General features: G+C 44.7%; 2 protein-coding genes across 2 annotated transcripts; one reads left to right on the forward strand and one right to left on the reverse strand.

The window, feature by feature from the left end:
* Positions 1–51: 51 nt before the first annotated feature.
* On the reverse strand, positions 52–1,743 carry LOC119004778 (protein FAM181A-like). Its single transcript, XM_037071978.1, has 2 exons — positions 1,472–1,743; positions 52–1,355 (listed from the first exon to the last, which is right to left on the reverse strand). Exon 2 carries the CDS (start codon positions 1,292–1,294, stop codon positions 515–517), a length of 780 nt encoding a protein of 259 aa, XP_036927873.1. The 5' UTR covers positions 1,295–1,355; positions 1,472–1,743; the 3' UTR covers positions 52–514.
* Positions 1,744–6,743: 5,000 nt separating this feature from the next.
* On the forward strand, positions 6,744–20,278 carry prima1 (proline rich membrane anchor 1). The gene is made up of 4 exons (XM_037071848.1): positions 6,744–7,234; positions 8,156–8,297; positions 10,767–10,899; positions 18,106–20,278. Exons 1-4 carry the CDS (start codon positions 6,953–6,955, stop codon positions 18,203–18,205), a joined length of 657 nt encoding a protein of 218 aa, XP_036927743.1. The 5' UTR covers positions 6,744–6,952; the 3' UTR covers positions 18,206–20,278.

A 20,278-nucleotide genomic window follows, 5' to 3' on the forward strand; every position in this document is an offset into this window, starting at 1 on the left:
GAGAGTGATAAAGCAAAAAAAAAAAAGAAAAAGATCTGGTGCCCAAAGGAGTTCTCAAGGGAATTCGAATCATTTATTTGAAAATAAAAAGGCATCGTTTCAAATGCGCCTATCAAACTTTACTCTGACAAAGAAAAAGCAATCTATGTCCCACATTCTATTCTCATAGTTGAAAGAGGAAACTAAAACAGGATGCTTTCATTCATTTGCATGACTTTTGGTATTTGAAAAAGAGACATCACCATCTGTAGAAGCCTAAAAGTAGAAACCTTTTAACTTACTGTCAGTTTTCAGATACTCTGAGGCGCCAGACTGCCATGAAAGTGAGCGAGATGAAGCTATTCTGCGAGTGCAACTTAGTCCTTTAGATTTAAACAGCAAAAATAGATGAAGCATTCCAATAAGTGCTGGAGGAAGTGTCTCATGTACAAATGTGGAAAGAGTTCAAAGGGAAACATAATTAGGCTAGTCCTATTTACACACTCTGTGTGTGATGGGTCCATTAGTAGAGTAATTAAATGAATCCAAACACACTGAAGATGGGGGACTGGACGGTGGGTTTGGTCGGTATGGGTTTGACCACAACGTGCGTGTGGATTTTCTGTCCATAAGGATGCTCAGGTCTCTCCATCTCTGCCCCCGCTGCTTTGCTCCACAGTCCCAGGGGCGGATGGGGCACAACAATGTGACTGTGGAGGACCTGGTGTCCGTGGTACTGGAAGGGGCAGCAGCCGCACACACTCACACAGTGGTGAGAGGTCAGGTCCAGTTTCACAGAGTCTTTCTCCGCAGAGTTGCGTCGACTGGACGCAGACAGAGTGGCCTTTGCGTCATCGTCATAACTCCTCTTCCTCTTTTCGTTTTCGCCGCCCTCAGATGCGCCTGCGGGGTGCTTCCTCAGCCCCAAATGTGGGCGCTCCCACTTAGTTTGGGTCAGCTTGGGTTCCTCCCAGAAGGAGGCTGGCAGCTGGCGCTTCCTCATAGGCACCTGCTCCACAGCGCTGCTCACATTCTCCACACCTTGAGCATCCGAGCTGGCCTTCTCTGCGACCTTCACACTCTGGTGAACAGTCCCCGCCGGTTTGGCGCACCCGTGCTCCGCAGACCTGTGCGTGTGGCACCTTGGGACTCGGGAGTATTTCTGAGAGAAACGCTTGAGTTGTTTCTGCAGATATTTCCTGTGATCCACGGAGCGTCTGCACGGAGCTGACTTGTCCAGGGCCGCCTTGATGTCGCTGGATGCCAGATTCACAAAATTCAGCAACGTCTTGACCTCGCTGTCTGCGTTTGCCATTTTGTCGCAGTGCTTTTGAACAAATTAGTCCATGTTAGAACTTGTAGTCCACCATCAAGTCCTGAGAGGGAACCAAAAAAAAACAACAACACATTAATTACGCATTCCTCTCTGTTTTACGAGCTTTGCAAGCAAGCCTAAATCGAATGTGATGATGTGCAATAACCCTTTACTCACCACTGCCGGATGAGTCCAGAGTCTCTCTGAAACGCCGAGCACAGACGCTTCTCTCCAGGCTGCAGTAGGGAGCACTTCAACAAGCTGAATGAATATAAACTCCTTGTAGTTATGGTGCTTTCCTTGAACCAATCAGCGACCCCAGGCCCCTCACAATGCACCCCAATCAGCCTCCAAGCGCCCTGGTATCGGATTCTTCACCATTGCAAATTGTAGTCATGGAGATCTGGAAGAAGCCGCTGAGGGGATGCGATATTTTTCCTACACGGTGATTTCTGCGCCGAACATCTCCCAAAACCATGAGTGCGCGCGAAGCAACACGAGTGGAATTTCTATTCTAACTTTTATTCCGCCGCTAATGTTGAGGTTTGTAACGCGGATACCCCTCATACCCTCCCCAAGAGTGATGTCAGCTGTAGGATTTGGGGAGGAGGGCGGGGGGGATCTAAAGAGTGCATAACCATGGAAAGGGGCTTGAACGCTCAAGAATCTTGTCTTTCTGTTTGCCCCCTCAATCGAGCGACACAAAGGCTGAATTACTCATTCAAACCTCGCGGGACAAAGGGAAAGGAGCTGGATAGCACTCCTGCATTTGTAGTCAAACATTTAGAGACTTAAATCGAGTCGTCATGAAGGAGAAAGAGTCGGACAAAGCCCATAGAATTGCCATCAGCAAACATTTTCCTGTGTCATATTATGGGGTCTCCATGGCTCCCTCTGGCCCGTGGACAATAGCACAAGTTTGCACACTCGAATACTGTCACCCTGCCAACGGCAACAAGGGCCCAAAACAGGACAATCCCCAGAGAAAGCATGGGCTCCGCGGGGAAGGTTGCAATGGAGGAGGAAAAGGGGACTTGTGAAATGCTAATTGAGCTTCATCCCCTTATTGAAGTGGGGAAAAAAAGAGTACCTATCGTTCCATTGAGCCGCAGCAGCAGTGGAGTGAGATGTGAGGAAACAGTTTGCCTGGTAAGTAACACCTCATGCCTGCGAACTGCGCTGGCCTTAAAGTGTCCTGAACCAATCTAGCATCAGGATAGGGAATCTTATATAAAAAAAAAGAAGAAGAAGAAGAAGAAAAAAAAGAAAAGGAGAAAATCTGCAGAGGCTACAGGCCATTTGTTCAGAGGGAGCTGCAGCAGGCCAGATGATTGATTGCCTCATTCACTCAGTTTGGGGTTGTCTGAGGAGAGCCCTGCAGGTCTATATGTGCTCGGGCTGGTCTATCTTTTCAGGCGGTGCATCCCTCTTGTTCTGAAGAGGCACTGGGACCCTATTGTCCTCCTCTCCTCTCCTTCCCCTCACCTCTCTGTTCAGCTGAAAAGGCCAATTAACAATGGGGCTCCCCTCCCCTGGCCTGTCACCCCACTCCTGGGCTTTTGAAGTGAGGGAGAATGAGAAAAGAGACTGCGGAAGCATAGTGGCCTTCCATAAATCCAGTCCAATGTGTCGCTGTCCTTGTGCCAAGACAGGTGGACGGGATGCGTGTCGATCATTCCAGATATTTTGAGGGTTACTCTATATTTACCTAAGCTGTTTCAGAGGGTCGTGGTGTCAGCCCGCGCACAACATCAATCCCTGAAACACAGGCAGACATACCAGCATGCAACTAACTGCTGCATGTGTGCACTGAAGATATGCAGCTACCTTGCATGTCTGTGGTGCCCATGCAAACTGACTCACAGGAAAGGCTGCAGCCAGGGTGTGTTGCACCGTGACGCTAAAGACTAACTGAACCATCATTCATCACCATGTGTGCATTCGGTAACAGAAATGTATTTAGGAAGAGCCCAGTGGAGCTCTAACATGATTTGAAACCTGACTCCGTTCGCACCAGCTCCTTGGCAGAAGCTGTCCAGGAGGCATCCATTAGTGGACATTTCTATGCTGAGCTCTCGTTCCCCAACACACTCTCATTAAAACTTGTTTTCAACTCTAAAGTAAGGGCAACGAGGAGCATTCATTTATAGACAATCACAGTTAAGTGGGCCTAATATTTATATAACATGAGCAGTGATTCATAGGTAAGGCTCTAAGTTAAGAGCTATAATAAGTACAAGAAATGCAATAAATTCACCTTCAGACGATACTGCCCTTCACTCATATTCCTGTCCCATTTTGTTATAGAGACCAAAATGCTTAATTTATTAATTCACACTTGATTTGTTAATATATTTAAAGGGAGCACCTTAATGTTATGTGTTGCCAGACCTTCCCACTAGATGGCAAGCTACCTCCACAACCATACAGCCAAGCTGGACTGTTACAATACAGGAGAAACACACAGATACTAAAGGTGGATGCAGATGAGTTCATTTTCCCAGAACATTACTTCTCTCTGAATGACAGCGGGTTTTAAAACCTCTCTTTGTCTGATGTGATGTATTTGGGCCCTGTTTGTTTGCAGGGGGTGCTGATTAAGTATCTTGGCAAGAATAATAACAGTGAAAGACCACAGTAATCTTATTAAGAGGTTCCCTTATCTGACTTTAAAAGGGATGTGATGTATGTTTGTGGCAGATTGAGGCAGCAGGAAGGAACCAGGAGGATGTAGTGCTTTTCTCTTGTCAGATAATCGATAGTGGGACAGACTGTAGGGGAGGATGGATGAGCCGAGCCGCTGGGCACACTATATGCCAAACCCAGGCTTGTTGTGCACTTCAAAAAAAAAACTCTGAAAAATCTCTGCATTGTGCGCACAGATGCAGTTTAACAGCAGCTGTGGATTTTCCACTCTAAAAGTCATCCACGGCTCTTGTGCATGAGCTCACCCCATTACTGTGTGTGAAGGGCTTTTTGATAGGCAAGAGACGTGATGAACGCTCAGCCTGCGACAAAAGCCTGTAGATGCTGAATCCATTGATCTTAATCCAAAGTTGCTTGAATAGTTGGCTTTGATGCTGTTTGTGTTGTTGGGAATGAGCAGCCTGTGACACGACTGGCTGTCACTTCAGTTATTTAAACCACAAGCAATGCTTTGAGAGGAACAGAAGTCATTTGGGCACGGCAGTTATGATTGTGGATTTATGAAACATGAATAAGCAATGACATTTACATGCGGGCTGGGGAAAGAGACACGGCCCTGCAAAGCACCTCTGATCCCTCGTTGAAGTGCCTTTAAGCGGGATAATGGATCTTTAACAGTGTAAAGGATTGGCGCTAACAAAGCTCCCTGTAGTGGGTGCAGAAGTGGAGTGTATTCAAATTGTGCAGGGCTGCAAATGGGTTTAATTTCATGATTGAGGAAAACGGCTGTGAAATGTTACAAAAGAACGGTGAACGATACAGGGCATTACTGTTTGGCCGTTATGGCCTCTCTAAACAACAAAGGCTCTACATAGAGACAGAACATTTCAAGGGTGCCAAGACCAGATTTCAATCGAGAAACCCCACAAAATGTGTCTTTTTTTTTCTTTCCTTTTCTTGAGGAAAATCAACCGTGCTCGAGGTTTAACAGAACATATATGCATAGAGAGTAGGTGTGGGTGTATGTTGAAATCACGAAGAGCCGACATCATGAAAATTGTGAACCGAAGACTCTACATACAAGGAAGCTGTTCTGTAGAAGCAACAGAAGTAGTGCAAACTATGAAATAAAGAAAAAAGACTGGATAAACATGCACACATGCATACATCATGAACCACTGCTGGATTTAGGGGGGTGATCACTCCTATATTTGCAGAAAAAGCATTTTTTGCCCCCCCCCAGAAAGTGTGATGCCCCCTTTTATTTTTATTTTTTCGCCCCTGGCCCTCAAACAGCCTGTGTCCGCCCCTGTAACAAGCACAGCCTGCAGGACTTGTATTGAGAATTATGTAAAGTAACCTCACACACAGGTGGTACAGGTACTTTCATAAATGTGCTGATGTAGAACACTGTGGTCGTGCCAAATTATGATCTCAGTACACAGATCCAAACGTGACTCTGCCAGTGAAGGGGTTTTTTTATTTTTATTTATCTATTTTTTTCTTCCCACTGTCTGTGAACTATTTGACTCAATTCCAATAAACTGTGAATGTCACGTTGGCTCTCAGGCACCACGGTCATGGCTGTGGGCTGTGGGGTAATTTCATAACTGTGCCTAGTGGAGACCACCAACAACATTATGCAACTCTGCACTTTAAAAATAAACAAGAAAAAAGAAAAGAAAACCCTCCCATTGCAGTTTGATTTTTTGTTTTTTGTTTTTTGTTATTTGTTTAGTTTAGTTTAGTTTTATCTCCAGCATCGCCTCTTATCACCAGTGCCAGTGTCAGAGGTGACCGTGTCAGGAAACACAAAATGAGGTTGTAAAAATAAACGCCCTAATAAATATCTTATAAACGCCCCCCTTTTGTTGCCGAGCATTAGCGGGAAAGTGCCGGGTTACATCAGTGTTGTTTATCTCAGCCTACTTCGGGACACCGGACCACGGAGTGTTCTCGCAGGGGCACATCGAACATGGGTACGGCGCTGTTCTCGGTCGGTAGGCGTCTTGCACTCTCTCTCTCTCTCTCTCTCTCTCTCTCTCTCTCTCTCTCTCTCCCTCCACTTGACTTCAATTCGGTCTAGTACGCGTCATCCTTACGGGCTCGCCTCCACGCACTGTGGGTTTATACTTTCTGCCTGGTTCACTACACACACACACACACACATATATATATATAAAACAAAATAAAAATAAAACAAAGAAATCAAACATAAACACAACAAACAAATCCCAGCTGACGTTAACCGACGCCTTTTTATAAGCGCATCGTCTCTCCACAGTGAATGTGTGTGTGTGTGTGTTTTTAAAGGAGGTGGTGGAGGTGGTGATGGAAGAGGAGGAGGAGGAGGAGGAGGTGGGATGGGATGGGTTGGGGTGGGTAGGGGGGAGTTTTTGAGAAGCGGAGGGCGAATTTGTTTGAGCACACGCTGTCAGGACTGAGCTGATGTGAGCGCCGCATCAAGTGCGCGGCGGTGATGCTCCCGTATAAAGCAGCCCGCTGTATTTTGGCACAGAGGGGGACGCGTCAGTTTAACCCTCGGCTCTGCCCTCCGGACTCGCCCATACACTGCTCAGCCTAGATAAGTTGAGGGAGATGTGTGAGCCGGTTGCGAGGAATCCTGCCGCACGATATTCCTGAGGATCTCTCTCTCTCTCCTCCTCCTCCTCCTCTCTCTCTCCCTCTCTCTCTCTGATCGCGTGTGTGCGTGCGCGCGCGTGTCTGTGTGTGTATTTTTTTTTCTTTTTTTCTTTTTTCTTTTTTTCTTTTTTTTTTTTTTCTTCAACTTCGATGGCTTGAGTGGCCCATTTGCACTCATGCTTGCAGCCGAGGAGGGATGTTAAGGTACGGGCCATCTACCGCCCTCACATTGCGCGGAGTAGCGGCGTGATTCGGGTCGCTATCTGAGTGCCAATAAGACCAGAACAAAAAAGAAAAAAGAAAAAACTACTTTCGAGATGTGAATTAATCGAGGTTCTTGCTACTCGTTCCCGCCGGCTCGCCTGTCCTATGCTCTCGACAACGGGATCTCAAGAGGAAAATGATTGTGGCATAAACTATTTCTGGAGACGCTTGTCACAGATACCGCCGCTGAACTGGACGGGGTGGATGGTTATTTCCCAAACTGTTCAAGCCTATGTATACTGCATTCATCTGTTGGAAACGCTGCCTAGTGTCTTCGAGAACAGCGCAAGAGGAATGCTGGTCCAAGAGCTCATGCCATTTACTTTAAGTTGTTGGCCTTTTTTCTTCGGTCACTGCCTCCTCTCACTGTTTTTACTCTCATGCCAGGTAAGCAGCATGATCAGGCGCGCCACTTGTCAATTTACGCATGAGAAGAGGTCTGCACTAATGTCGCTGGAGTTTGATTTTAGGATAGACTCTGTGCAACCGATTGTGTTTTTATTTTGTTGTTGTTGTTTTGTTGTTGTTGTTGATGTTTTCATGCAACTTGTGCATTAGGCTGGAATTAATATTGCATGTGTGTTTCCACAGCATGCTGGGGTCACCAGTCCGGGGCAACACCTGTGTGTAGCATGCATGTGTAGAGTTTCCACTATAAGGCATGAGGGAAAATAAATAAATAAATAAAAAATAGCTATGCACACACATACAGGCACGCACGCACGTACACGCACAGACACTCAGCTCCCTTGTAGTGGGAACATGGAGTAGCCAACTGTGTTTTTATGATAACAATATTCAGTTATCCCACCAGGATCCCTGCAGCAGGCATATGTTAGTGATGAGTATTCTAACCTCTGCCCCCTGCTGCTGCCTACAGATAGTGGTGAGCTGTTGTTCACACGCACACAGTGTTGCCAGGGTTCATGTGTAATGTGATCTGCTTGAGTTTCCAAGTCCACCCACGCACACTCCTCGGGGCAGCCTGCTGCCCACTCTGTTGGTGGGTGGTTTCTTACAGGGAGCGGGCTGCAGCCATAGACGTGATACTATTCTGCATGTACTACATACACAGCAGCCCCAGCAGTGACAACAACGCTGGAGCCTGTGGTATGAAAAGAATGCTGAGAGGATATCCACAGTGCTGCGAACTGAGAGGCTGCTGAGTGTTCGAGCATCTCCATTTGTGCCGCACAGTGTTGTGCTGATGGTACTTCTGAGTAATGCACTGAAGGACGGATGCCTCAGTCATTTCAATGCCTCTCTCTCTCTCTCTCTCCCTCCTCTTTCTCTCTCCCGCACCATAAGGGAGAACTCCAGAGGTCATGCTCACGGACTGTGGCGGAGAAAGTTAGTGAACAGTGCCAGCTGGCATGCCACTGTCGAAGATACCCCCCCCTTCCTCCCCCACCGCCTCCACCGCCTCCCCCACGGCTACTGGGCACCACAGGTAAAGGCTCCCTGCACAGTGTCCCAGGTTTCACACCTGTCTCCCTCCCAAGTCTGCCTGTCTCACTCTCAGTCTGCTCTCGCCCCACAGTTGGATCTCACTCCTAGCCAGATGCAGGTGTCAAGCGACTGGCTTGTCTGAAGGAACTGTTTTGACGTGAAGTGTTTCCTTTTATATCCGAAAGGAAAAAAAAAATGTACCATCGGCTCCTCTCCTGAGATTGCTGTGCGAGTGCCCGTGCATGGGCGCAGTTTTTGCACGTGCACCTGTGTGTGTGTGTGATGGAGCCAGCAGGATGTTGACAGCTGAACACAAGACTAATTTATGCCGGGTCTGACCTTGGGGAGTACCCAGCTGCCTGTGAAATCCATGCCTGCTGGGCTGCCAAGCTCAGTGGTTCAGTGGTAGGGTTTCCCCCGGAGGACCCCTGATTAAAACACAGATGAGTTAATTAAATTAGCTTTAATTTGATAGAGATAAGGGGCTAATGAACCATCCCAGTAGTTCCAGCTTCATTTGAAGTTGAGCTGGCGGCTATAAGGGGGTCTGTGTGTGTGTGTGTGTGTGTGTGTGTGTGTGTGTGTGGTTCGTGTTTGGAGCTTGTATACAACAAGGACATGTACCTGTGTGGAGCTGCTGCCTGTTGAGGCGCTTCTCCCTCTTTTAGAGATGAATCCACTGGCAGATAGGCGAGCATATTTCACCGGCCTGCTGGCTGAAACTTGATATGATTTGTATGTAGTCTCAAGCACCTTAATGAACAGTGCGCTGAAATATGGGACAGGCGTTGCTGATGATGCAGCCATTCTGAGCTATTACCGTGACTCTTTAACATCACTCACCCTGAGCCTTTAATATTATGAGTAGGGAGGAGCACTTAATCATTAAAGTCTCAACAGACAGCAGTGTAAAGGTTTTAATCAATCAGTTCCAGTGATTTTTCTCTGTCTGGTCCATTTAAATGGACCTCTATCCCCCCCCCACCCCCCACCCCCAACCCCCATGACTCACCATATGAGCCACCTATGCATCGAGAGTTATAGACCCTTCTGTGAATGTTGGTCACTGCATAAATGCTGTCAGGACCATCTGACTGTGAAGGTGGGGGGTGGGGGTTGAATGCCCAATTGCTGCCGACGCACGAGTGGAACGCTGCATCTCCAGTGTTCGATGCCTCCGTACACAGCTGTATGTCACGATAAATATGATAAGCAGGCCAATTTTTATTCCATTTCAGCTTTACACACAAATGTTTGCAGAGGGTGGAGACGCCATGAATAATTCTTCAGTTCTCAATTTAATCTATACACGCGCATAATTATCTTGATATCCCCCCAGTAGCCCAATTTGCAGAACGGTTAGAGCTAAAAATTTTGCTTTAAACTGAAGTCTTTAAAAATGCAATGAATATGCATGGCTAACGTGCAAAACTGGGACAATGTCTGAGACCGTCTCTATCTTGTGAAAGTCTCCAAAAGGAAAAAAAAAAAAGAAAAAAAAATTGGGGAAAAATTGGCAGTTAAGTTAGGCTGCGTGTGCTAAAAATGGTTTTCCGAAGTCCCTCAAAGGAGTGTGCTTTATCACAATGAAGTAGATCCTTACCACTGACTGAATTAAATCCCACAGCCGTTGACAAAACGCAGGATTAAAATGGAAGTTTGGCTGAGAGGAGCTTTTAAATTCATAGTGACTTATGATGTGGTGTGCTGCACCGGGGAGAGCCGTGCCTTTTTTTATTCGCTCTGTAGAAATGTGCTGTGCTGGAGAAATAGTCCACAGCATTACTAAGGAGTATTTGTTGCTATGGTGTAAACCCTTCCTCTCATTCATAACAAACTAACTGTGAGCGCAGGAGCTACGAGTTTGTTATTGTGTATCCACTACAGGAGCATGAAACTGGAACAAACCGGCGTTCGTATAGATAGATATGCACATGACTAAACTGATTTATAGATGGTGGGAGAGCATCAAATGCTGCAGAAAGAGAGGCGGCAAAGTTCTGCATTACAGACACGAAGTTGCTGATGCGCATAATGTTATTCAACATTCCTGGTGAGTGGTCTTACTCCACGGATCTAATGTGGAAAGAGCAGGAGGTTCCTGCAACAGTAATTGGTGTGGACAAGAGTGCTGGTGTAAGGAAGGCTGACGGGACCTTAAATGATTCATGGTGTCGGCTTGGATATCTTTGAACGTTGAACCTAAGACCTACAGAACAGGCGAGGACACAGCGACTTCCCAACTCAGAGAGCAGGGGGGAAAAAATCAACTCCATGCCGCTCTGTTGTTGTGTTGTGTAATGCAATCACAGAGGATCTGATAACAGGGATCAGCACAGTTGATGTTTTTTTTTTTTTTTTTTAGATTTTCTGACTTATTTTATTTTCTCAGATGTATTATATTCATTCTCTTCTTCTGCATCCCAATCTCCCTCTGTCCCTGCTTCTCCTTTTTTTTTCCCTCTCTAAGTGGAAAATACTGTGGTGCCCTTGTTGACACCCTGGTGGATGGAGATGGACATCATAGTGCTTGGAACAGTGGGCTGTGCCTCGGTCGTCTTCCTCCTCTCAGCCATCATCATCTGCTACAAGGCCATCAAGAGGTTGGGTGTCACTTTTTTTCTGTCCTGTTCTTGCTGTCAGTGAAATTACTCAGAGTAATGACGAATTGAAATAGGAACTGTCACAGCTGGAATACTCTGCATATCGTGTGGAATTTGACTCACGTGGAGGCTGAATTATCTTTGCTGCCTTTGAGTGGGAGTGACGAAGGAGACTGGGATGACCCTGTCATCACCCTGCCGGGTCGCGCTGAGGTCAGAGGTTAGGTAATGGAATTGGCTGTAAATGTCAACCAGGGAGATCCACTACACTGACTCACCCAGAAACACCCCGTGTGCCGAATTAGCTAATTGAGCTATGTGACTCTATGAGACTGTGCTGATTTTCATTTGCATAAGTGTCTTAAGCTGCCTCGAATGGCAGCTGGGTTCATGAAAGTGGAAGCAAGAGGCGAGCGGAGGAATCCCAAGACGCCCACTGTTGCAGCGGGGAAACTGTTTTCTCCCATTTGGCTTATTAGAGACGAGGCTGCGTGAGGTTTTAGCCCGCAGCACAACCCAGACCCAATTCTCTGTGTGACATTCAGGCAGCCCGGTGTCACACATGCACGCCGACATCCACGTTAATGTTCGCAGACATTTAACAAACACTCGCACACACATCCGCGTCGTGCAAAAGCGAGAGAGGCATGCAGGGGACACTTATGTGCACCCATCCATAAACACGCACAACCTCTTTACATGCACAGATACATCATGTTGGCATATTTACACTCTCCATAAAATGTGGCGTAAACAGGGACTCCCTCAGAGTGGCCGCAGACCCGTGTGCTAAATTGGGGAGCGACTTCTGCATTTTATTTATGTGTATTTAACTTGATTTACTATCATACCTTTATGATTTTTACGGAGCTGTATTAAGCCTGCACGCCAGATACGGCTCTCCGCCGCAGAACTCTATTTCTCCTTTCTTTAAACAACAAATAGGCAAAGTCAGGCAGCGGAAGTAATGGGTGGTTGGCTCAGGAATTCATTATGGCAATTCTCCAGCCCCCTGTGTAGCCAAGGGGCACCTTTTTTAATGCAGCAGTGGTAGGAAAAGTGTTGTTGCAATACGGGCTCTAGCCCCAAACCCAAGTCATTATTTATGAATTAATTTGCGCAGTCATTCAGTCGCAGGCCACATCTTTTATACATGCAAGCGGGTCGTGTCCTGAAGCTCTGTGGGCTCTAGACTGCAGACTTTGTGCCATGGCCAATCTGCCCTCCACTCTGAATGAGAAGGGAAAAATACTCAGGTCCAGCCAGACTGGCTTCATTAGACATTCATTAGTCACCGTCCAATAGGAGAGCGGTCCAGGGAAAAATGTGATTCCTTTAACATTTGTCACGGATGCTCTAATCATCCATCGTTCCTGAGAGGAAGGGAGAGGAAACAACACAGTTAAAAAAGGACAGAAATGATGTTGTCTACCAAAGCAAGCAAAGGCAGTAATTGAGCGTCTTAGTCAATAACAATGTGAGAGAGGGTTTGTCAGTGAGAGAAACACAGCCAGTTATATATATAGCCCTTCCAGCCCCTCAGTGCTCCGGGCTTTCCCAATGAAAATCAGCTGGCCAAGGGCCAAGGCCTGAGCACCACAGACAGCAGAGGAGCTAGCTCTGCAGGTCCCAGCCCTCCTGGCCTTTTGTTATTTTTTATAATCTTTGTCTGCCAGTCATCTGTCAGAAGCAAAGGGGCTGGAGAGGAAAAAAGCACTTCCATACAATTCTATTCAGCATCCACAACACCAGGGAGGCTGGTGTATGCAAGCATAGAGAAGAGGATTCAGACACACGCTGCGTTTCAGTGTTGCTGTGCCATTTGAGGCAAAAGACATGATGCTGCAGTCCAGGCTGTCAGCCATCCAAGAAGCCAAAACAAACAAAACTCAAACCAAGTGACTAATGAAGCTAGACGCTTTTCCCAATCACTTACCGCTCGGGGAGGCTTGTCCAAAGACAGATAATACTTCACAGCTGGTCCCGTCCAAGGGCAACACAGTATATCCAAAATACTACATTAAGAGGAGAATACTTGTCAGGCAAAATGGTTTTTGAAATCTAATATTAACTAATGCATTATTAATCTCGTGTTTTATTATGAAATTGACAATACCAGCTATGTCAAAAATGGGGACAGATTTTCACAGTCTGTTTTTTAATGCTTTTTCTTTGAACCATAGCATGTTACTCTAATTTCCAGATGGCTGGAGTAATTGTAAACAGCTCAACACATGTCCCAATTTTGCCATGATCCATTCCCCAAACTTCAAACAGGAAAGTGTGCTGTGATTGCACAGCTTTGATATGAAATATTCATCTAACCTGTGAAGTGTTGTGTTGCCACCTGCCATGTGTCAACAGCATGGCATCTATTATTGAAGGCCCGGGTAGAGGTCGGTTTGAGGCCCCAGTGCTCTGCCCCATGTGGTGGCCCAGAGCGACATGGTCAGTCTGAGCAGAGATTACATCCTGGGAGAAATAAACCGGGTCCAAGCACCTTCCAGCAGGCCATAGATCACCAGTGTGGAACCGCATTTTACAGCATGACAGATGAAATACTGACCTGCCAAAAAATATTCAAAACGAAAATCATTAGCGAGCGTCAAGGACGCAGCACAACGTTAAACGAATATCGACCCCGCTGACGCTCTGTTCCAAGTCGAAGAATTCCCGGACTGGCTGTAAACAATGCCATCTGTCCCTCAGAGAAAACTTTGGTATATCCCAGCTCCCCTAGCTGCAGCCAATCAGCCAATATTCTCCCCCGCAGCAGAATGTGTTTCCACCCCGAGGCTGGACAGTTTCCTTTTTGAGGCTTTCCCCAGGTCCCACAGGGACGCAGCAAGCAGCATCTGTCCTACATAGCCAGCATGTATCCCCGGTGTCCTCAGACATACGACCCCTCCCAGCTGACAGAGTCCCACAGGAAGTCTTAGTCACCGTCTCACACTCTGTTTACAACTTTCCTCGAGAGCCATTGACTCACATCAACAACCCTGATGCAGTTATTCACAGTGATCTAGCTCATACTTAATGCTCCAAAATAATAACACGAATATCAAGATCAAATCGGGACTATGAAATGGCAAAGAAACATAAATCATCAGTGTTAAACTGCGGTCAAAAGTTTATTTGCGTTGCATGCAGCCTAAAGTGTTTAACCAGAAAAGATCTGATGAAAGTAAGCAATTACTATGAAGAAAAAGTTGCAATAATAATGATAGCAATGATAAACAAAACATATAAAGAGATATCTACTGAAGTTAACATGCTAACCAGCTAGCCCCTGCTGTTAAAAGTTAAAAACTCTTGTGCTTGCTGTGTAAACACTAAGACTCCCCTATTTATGTACAATATCAATTTAACAAGTGTCTAACTCCTACATATTGCACCTGTTACTCAAATTCAAAATTGCCTTAAAACTAGAGACACATATTGCCAATGACACACACACACAAACACACACACACACACAGAGTAACAATCTGAGAGCATTACGAGCTGATGCTCCACTGCACCTGGTAAAGAAAGTTCTTTAATTTCTTTTTTTAAAACTTTGAGTGAGTTTGCTGATCTAATATCAAGGGGAGGGTGTTCTACAGTTTAGGGCTATAAAAACAGACTGCAGCCTTATGAGGTGTCTTTTGGGACACTTTGGGAACTTCTAGAAAAAAACAGCAGAAGATCTGAGAGTTCTCATTGGGACAGAAAATGAGAGGCAGTTGTTGATATATGGAGGTGCTAGATTATGTAAGGCTTTGCAGAGAAGTAAAACGACTTTAAAAAACGAATTGTGCAGTAAAAGATACAGGTGGCCAGAAGGGATTTGTGAAGGGAAGGGATTCTTGATTAGTCGACTAGTCCATTTAACGATTCTGCCCTCGCTAGATGACACCGAAAATACTGGCATATTATTATTATTATTATTATTATTATTATTATTATTATTATTATTATTATTATTATTATTATTATTATTATTATTACCCTGGTAAACTGGAGGAGGACAGGACAGTTAGTAACAAAAATGAAAACATTAGAATGAAGAGACAACAAATATTACAGAAGTATAGATATAAGGAGATGGGAAACTAGAAGAATAAGCATTCATCACAAAGGTTAACAATGTGGGTTAGCTGGTGTGTCAAGGATGTGTGTTTTCTAACGTTAAGTCCAGTCTTAGAAATATATTGGCAGTGCAGTGATGCCAGCAGACACTGAGGTGAAAGTGATGCCTGTTTTTTTTTTTTACTGGTCAAAATCCTGGCCGCAGCACATTCTGAATTTTCTAAAAGGCCATACAAGGAGATCAGTGCAAAGAGAGTTGCAATAAACTAAGTGGCTTGTTGTAAAAGCTTGTATCAGCATTTCAGCACCATTCTGAGTTTAAAAATGTTCTTGTTTTGGCGATGCTCCTCAGAGGACAAAAACAAGTCAACCTATAGTGCTGAGGCTGTACACAGCGGTGCTTTGAGATCAGCATCAACATGCTAACATAGCTACTCACAGTGATGATGTTAACTCTGATGCTAATGTTTACCATGATATCGATCTCAATTCAGTGTGTGAGCATGCTACAGCTCTGCCCATCCACACCAGTGCAGCCAAGGTTGATGGGAATATCATTCTGTCTGTAGGTGTTTGGACAGATTGAAATGTTTATAGTATCACCAAAGTTATTATGAATAAGTTCATGGCAGTCTGTGAGTGGGCGGACAGACAGACAGACTGAAATTGCTTTCTGCAGAGTAAAGTGAGGAGCCACACTGTGAGTGTTTACCATTTAGACCCCATTGAGATTTTTTTTTTTCCGTCGAGTCGAAGCCCCTTTAAAGACTGTTAAAGATCCTGAGCGTGACTTTAGTGACGGATGAAAGTTTTCCTGGAGTAACTTCAAATGAAAACCTGGATGGAGTTATGCTCAGCAGGGCTTCTGAGGAGCTCTGATGAGCACAGGAGGTGGAGGGGCGGAGGTGGTTCACAGCGCTCAAATGACAGCTGAAAAACAGCCAGAGACAGGAACGTTTTTTTTTTATTTTATTTTTTTTATAACCCAACAGCAAACAAGATGGTTGTTTAACAGGTGTGGTGAAATCAAATTGGCTTTGGTGAATGGTGGCAACAACAACGACAGCTGACAAATTGAGGTGACAGCGAAGGGGAAATGAGCATGTGCAAGAGAAGTGGGCATCCTAATTGAAAGGCAACCAATATTTATGTCAATCATGCAATTTCTAGAGAAATGTCCAATGTTGTTATTGTACCGTCTCAGATTGATTACAATTTAGAAAATGTCTGTGGAAATAGACATGGTGCTATGAATTATAATTCAGTGTGTTAGCCACATAATAAATGCTACAGTTTTCAAGCCCGCAGTGTATGAATGCATGATGTATTTTATTTGTTTATTTTTTTCTAAGATCAGGTCAAAGGTGCCAAAAAACAAGGTCTTGGACATGGACATAATAACAGAATTAATATACTGTATACATACTACCAACAGTTGACCGTGTTTTTTTGCTATTATAAATAATTATAAGAAACCCATCAATCTGTCATTAACATTATTAAGCCTTCTATAAACTATTAACAAGTTTCTTGTTAGTGCTGATAAATGTCATATATTCTAAATATAAAAGTTTAACAGTGACATAATAAGTAAACAAATGTCTACCATAAACAAAACTACATAATCAAGAATCAAGTTACTAATGTTCCCATTTTAAAAGTTAACAGCCTACTGAGGCTTATTAATGATGTTAAGCTACAACGTCTCGCTTCAGTTTGTTGTGCTGCTGAGTCGAAGTTGGACAGAAACTAGTTGGACGTGTTTTTTGAATTGTGTTAAAGAAATTTCCAGCAGATCATTAACTGCTTGTTGGAAAATAGCAGAATATTATTATACAATTATATTGGGGTTAATTTAAGATACATTTGGATGTAATTATTGTTGGAATTTCTAGGAAATTTAAAATATGTTGCTCGGTCATTACCACCCCGTGTATCCAAAATCACCAACCAAAGACTTAAGACTGTCTTCTAGCTCAATAACTATAGACTTGATTGTGCTCTAACAGTGTTTTCAAAGTAATTTTAAAATGTTTAACTCAGCAAATTCAGTTACACAGCTAAATTAGCTAATATTAGTTTACTTCATCCAGAAAATGTTGCAGCAAAACCCTTGAGTGTATCATACTGAGCAACATTGGCTTTTAACATTGATTAATTCAACTTTCATTTAAGAGAGAGATTACTTATTTTTATTTTTACCCCCTCTCTGACTCAGTCTCGACAAAAACACACACCCGACTAAACTTGACAAACGTAGCTTTTCTTGCAGCGCCGTTGCATCGGACTGCATTATATCATGTGTGAGCTCATTTCACCCTGCAAGGATTCCCTCTCCCTGCGCGACGCGCGGGAAGGGAAAAAGACTCGTGCTGGACTGGACTGGGAATGACTGTTCGTCAAAGTTGGACTGGCCAGCCAGGGCTTTCAGAGGAGAGGCGACACCGAGCTAAGATGTCGCTCAAGGGTCCTCTGTGGCAGTGAAGGCAGTGTACAGTGTTGAGCGGGACAATGACTGTACTAACTGTATTCAGATCTGTCTCTGAGTTACATAAGCCCGAGCAGGGGAGAGCAGCTGAGGGGGTCGGTGCAGAAGCCACAGTACACTGGACAAATATAATAACCACAAAGGCACCGAGGAGTGCATGAAAAGGGCTGTATTGAATGATACTGCTCTTCACAGGCCAGCAGCAGCAGCAGCAGCAGCACGGGGATCATGTGTTGCAGCTTTATTTTGCACCGCAGAAACGAGTGTTACAGCGCAACCAGTGTTGACTGGGAATTTCGTATCGTTACGTATCGATGCTATTCGCAAGTTGTTTTGACAGCCACACACATGCTCATTACTTAGACGGAAGATTGCATCTACCAGTCAGAGCAGGTAATTGCCTCATCCCCTGCGTTGCAATGCATCTATGCCTCCTGTCTCCTCGCAAAAGTGACCTTTGAACATTGGGCTTATTAGAAAGGATCGCTGAGACCAGAGTATCCACCCGGAGCAGGCGGAGAAATCAAATCAGCCTAAAGGTTAACTGTCTAGAAACTCTGTTTAATGACGCGCCGTGTAGCCAGCGTCACATCTCTTTTGTATTTGTAAGGAATTTGTCCTCACTTTATCAAAATGTTTGTTCGCAGGAAACCACTACGGAAGGAGGAGAACGGGACGAGTCGCGGGGAGTATGCCATGAGCATCCGTAACAAGAAGGCCATGGGCACGAACAACACTGTGGTATAGACTGTCTCCTGGTAGACGCAGGAAGTGACATCGCAATTACCGTCTCTCACCTTTCCCCTCCTCGAAGTACCACAATCCCTTTCTCGCCCAGAACGGAACTGGGTCTTACCCGAGGTTTTCGAATAGGTAAACCTTCCCTCTTTGCTTGGCATGTTGCTCGGACAGAAGACACCATTCAGCTTCACGGGGAGCTGTAAAAGATGGAAGGGGGGAAAAAAAATCAAGGCAGAAAGGACAAGAGAGAAAAACCCACAAACCCCCTATGGTGTTGAAAGTGGCACAGCAGGCTGAACATTATGCTCTTAGTAACAGCAAGTGTTGCTGACAGGCTGGTTGGCTGCTGGCTGGAGAGGGACTGTCTGCCAGTCTGCTGCAGATCCAGGCCTCACACACTGTTGACATCTGCAATGGAACAACAGACAATACAGCAGCCCTGCAGTCCCACGGGCGGCCGGACAGGACAAGCCCCATCACACACAATAAATAAAGTGCATGCAGTTTTTACAGAGAATGCAACGTTTTTTATATTCCAAATCCACGCACTGTCTATCTTTTGTTCTCCATTCTCTCTTTTTTTTTTTTTTTTTGAGACAGACGCTCTGCAAGAGGCATGATGTTACTGTCGGTCCTGGCTCTGACACGTGGATTCATCTGACTATGCAATTTAAAGAAATCCATGGGGGAGGAAAAAAAAGGAAAAAAGAGGAGCAGCGACATTGACATGGGACGTTCTGGTTGTTGTGACCATGCCAAACATGCCACCGAGGAGTTCAATGTAATATACTTAAGTCATCCATCGATTTTATTTGCTCTATTTATTTATTTATCTACCTTTGAATTTATTTTTCTACTCAGAAGAGAAAAAAAAACTGTCTTGTAAGTTACTCACATCTTTACAAATCCTGAACATCTTGATGAATTCATCTTACTTCTTGATAGCTCTGTTTTTTTAAGTGAATAATTTATAAAGCATATAATTCATTTGTGATGCTCCGATGCTTTAAGCCTGCTGTCAGTTTGTTGAGACACTGGTGCAGAAAACACGCTTGCTCTGCAAAGAGTTTTTTGCTATCAGTTGCTTTGTCTCTGGGAGTTTGATCCGCTTTTCTCTGTTTTCCTGAGACCCTCAGATGAAGAGTCATGGGTCTGTATGATGTGCTACGTGAATGTGTGTTTTCCAAACATTAGTTCTGTGCTGCATCATTTGTCAGCTCCCATTTGAGATTCGTCAATCCCCCCCAAAATTTAGACCTGCCATCTCAAGTCATTTTGTTAAATCTTGCTGTCTCCAGGTCAGCTGGATGCCTTCAGTTGTGTTTTGTTTGGGTGAGACAATCTTCATTTTTCTATCTGTCAAGAAGGGCTTAGCCCATCGCTATAGAAACAGGGGACATGAGCCCAGGGCTGACCTTGTGACTGGTGAGAGACAGGAGACTTAGCCAATAGCCAGAGATCAGGTTGCACAGAGGATGGCCTCAGCAGGGATGTGTGTGACTCAGTGCTGTCACAGGCATCCTCCACGTCCCCGCTGGAAAAACACAACTGAGCTGAACTGGAGCATCACTCAACTCTGCTCTGCTTCTTCTTCTTTTTTTTCTTTTTTTTTAATATTTTAAAATTAAATCTGCGTGTGTCTGCGTGTGTATGTGTGCGTGCGTGTGCGAGTGTATGTGCGTGCGTCTGTCTGTGAGTGTGCATGCTGATGAGTGTACTCTGCGAGAGTGGGCTGTACTCTGTGGCTGTCAGTAAAGTATAGATATTGGCTACGAAACTGTGGAAAATTTGGAAAAACACATGCTTGCATCTAAACATGCACACAGATTATTAGCTAACAGTATACCCCACCATGTACCTATATGAGAGAAATGATGGATGCATGAATGTAAATATTGATATTTAAATATCTGCCTTCTGGACTGTTAATTAATGTACAGTGTAACAGAACATAATGTTTATACATAGTAAAACTTAAACAATGTGCTACCATTTAGAAATTATGTCAATGTTGTCATGTTGATGGAGCAAGCCATTAATGTATATATGGCAATCAATAGTACATACACAATTTATGCA

Source organism: Acanthopagrus latus, chromosome 16, assembly GCF_904848185.1.
Source record: "Acanthopagrus latus isolate v.2019 chromosome 16, fAcaLat1.1, whole genome shotgun sequence".
Lineage (NCBI taxonomy): Eukaryota > Metazoa > Chordata > Actinopteri > Spariformes > Sparidae > Acanthopagrus > Acanthopagrus latus.

What these genes read in the sequence shown, in the direction of transcription:
- prima1 (XM_037071848.1), top strand. Translation starts at nt 6,953, where the DNA reads ATGCTCTCGACAACGGGATCTCAAGAGGAAAATGATTGTGGCATAAAC. An exon ending in TGTTTTTACTCTCATGCCAG is followed by an intron (nt 7,235 to 8,155) that starts GTAAGCAGCATG and finishes CCGCACCATAAG; the next exon opens with GGAGAACTCCAGAGGTCATG. An exon ending in TGCTACAAGGCCATCAAGAG is followed by an intron (nt 10,900 to 18,105) that starts GTTGGGTGTCAC and finishes GTTTGTTCGCAG; the next exon opens with GAAACCACTACGGAAGGAGG.
- LOC119004778 (XM_037071978.1), bottom strand. Translation starts at nt 1,294, where the DNA reads ATGGCAAACGCAGACAGCGAGGTCAAGACGTTGCTGAATTTTGTGAAT.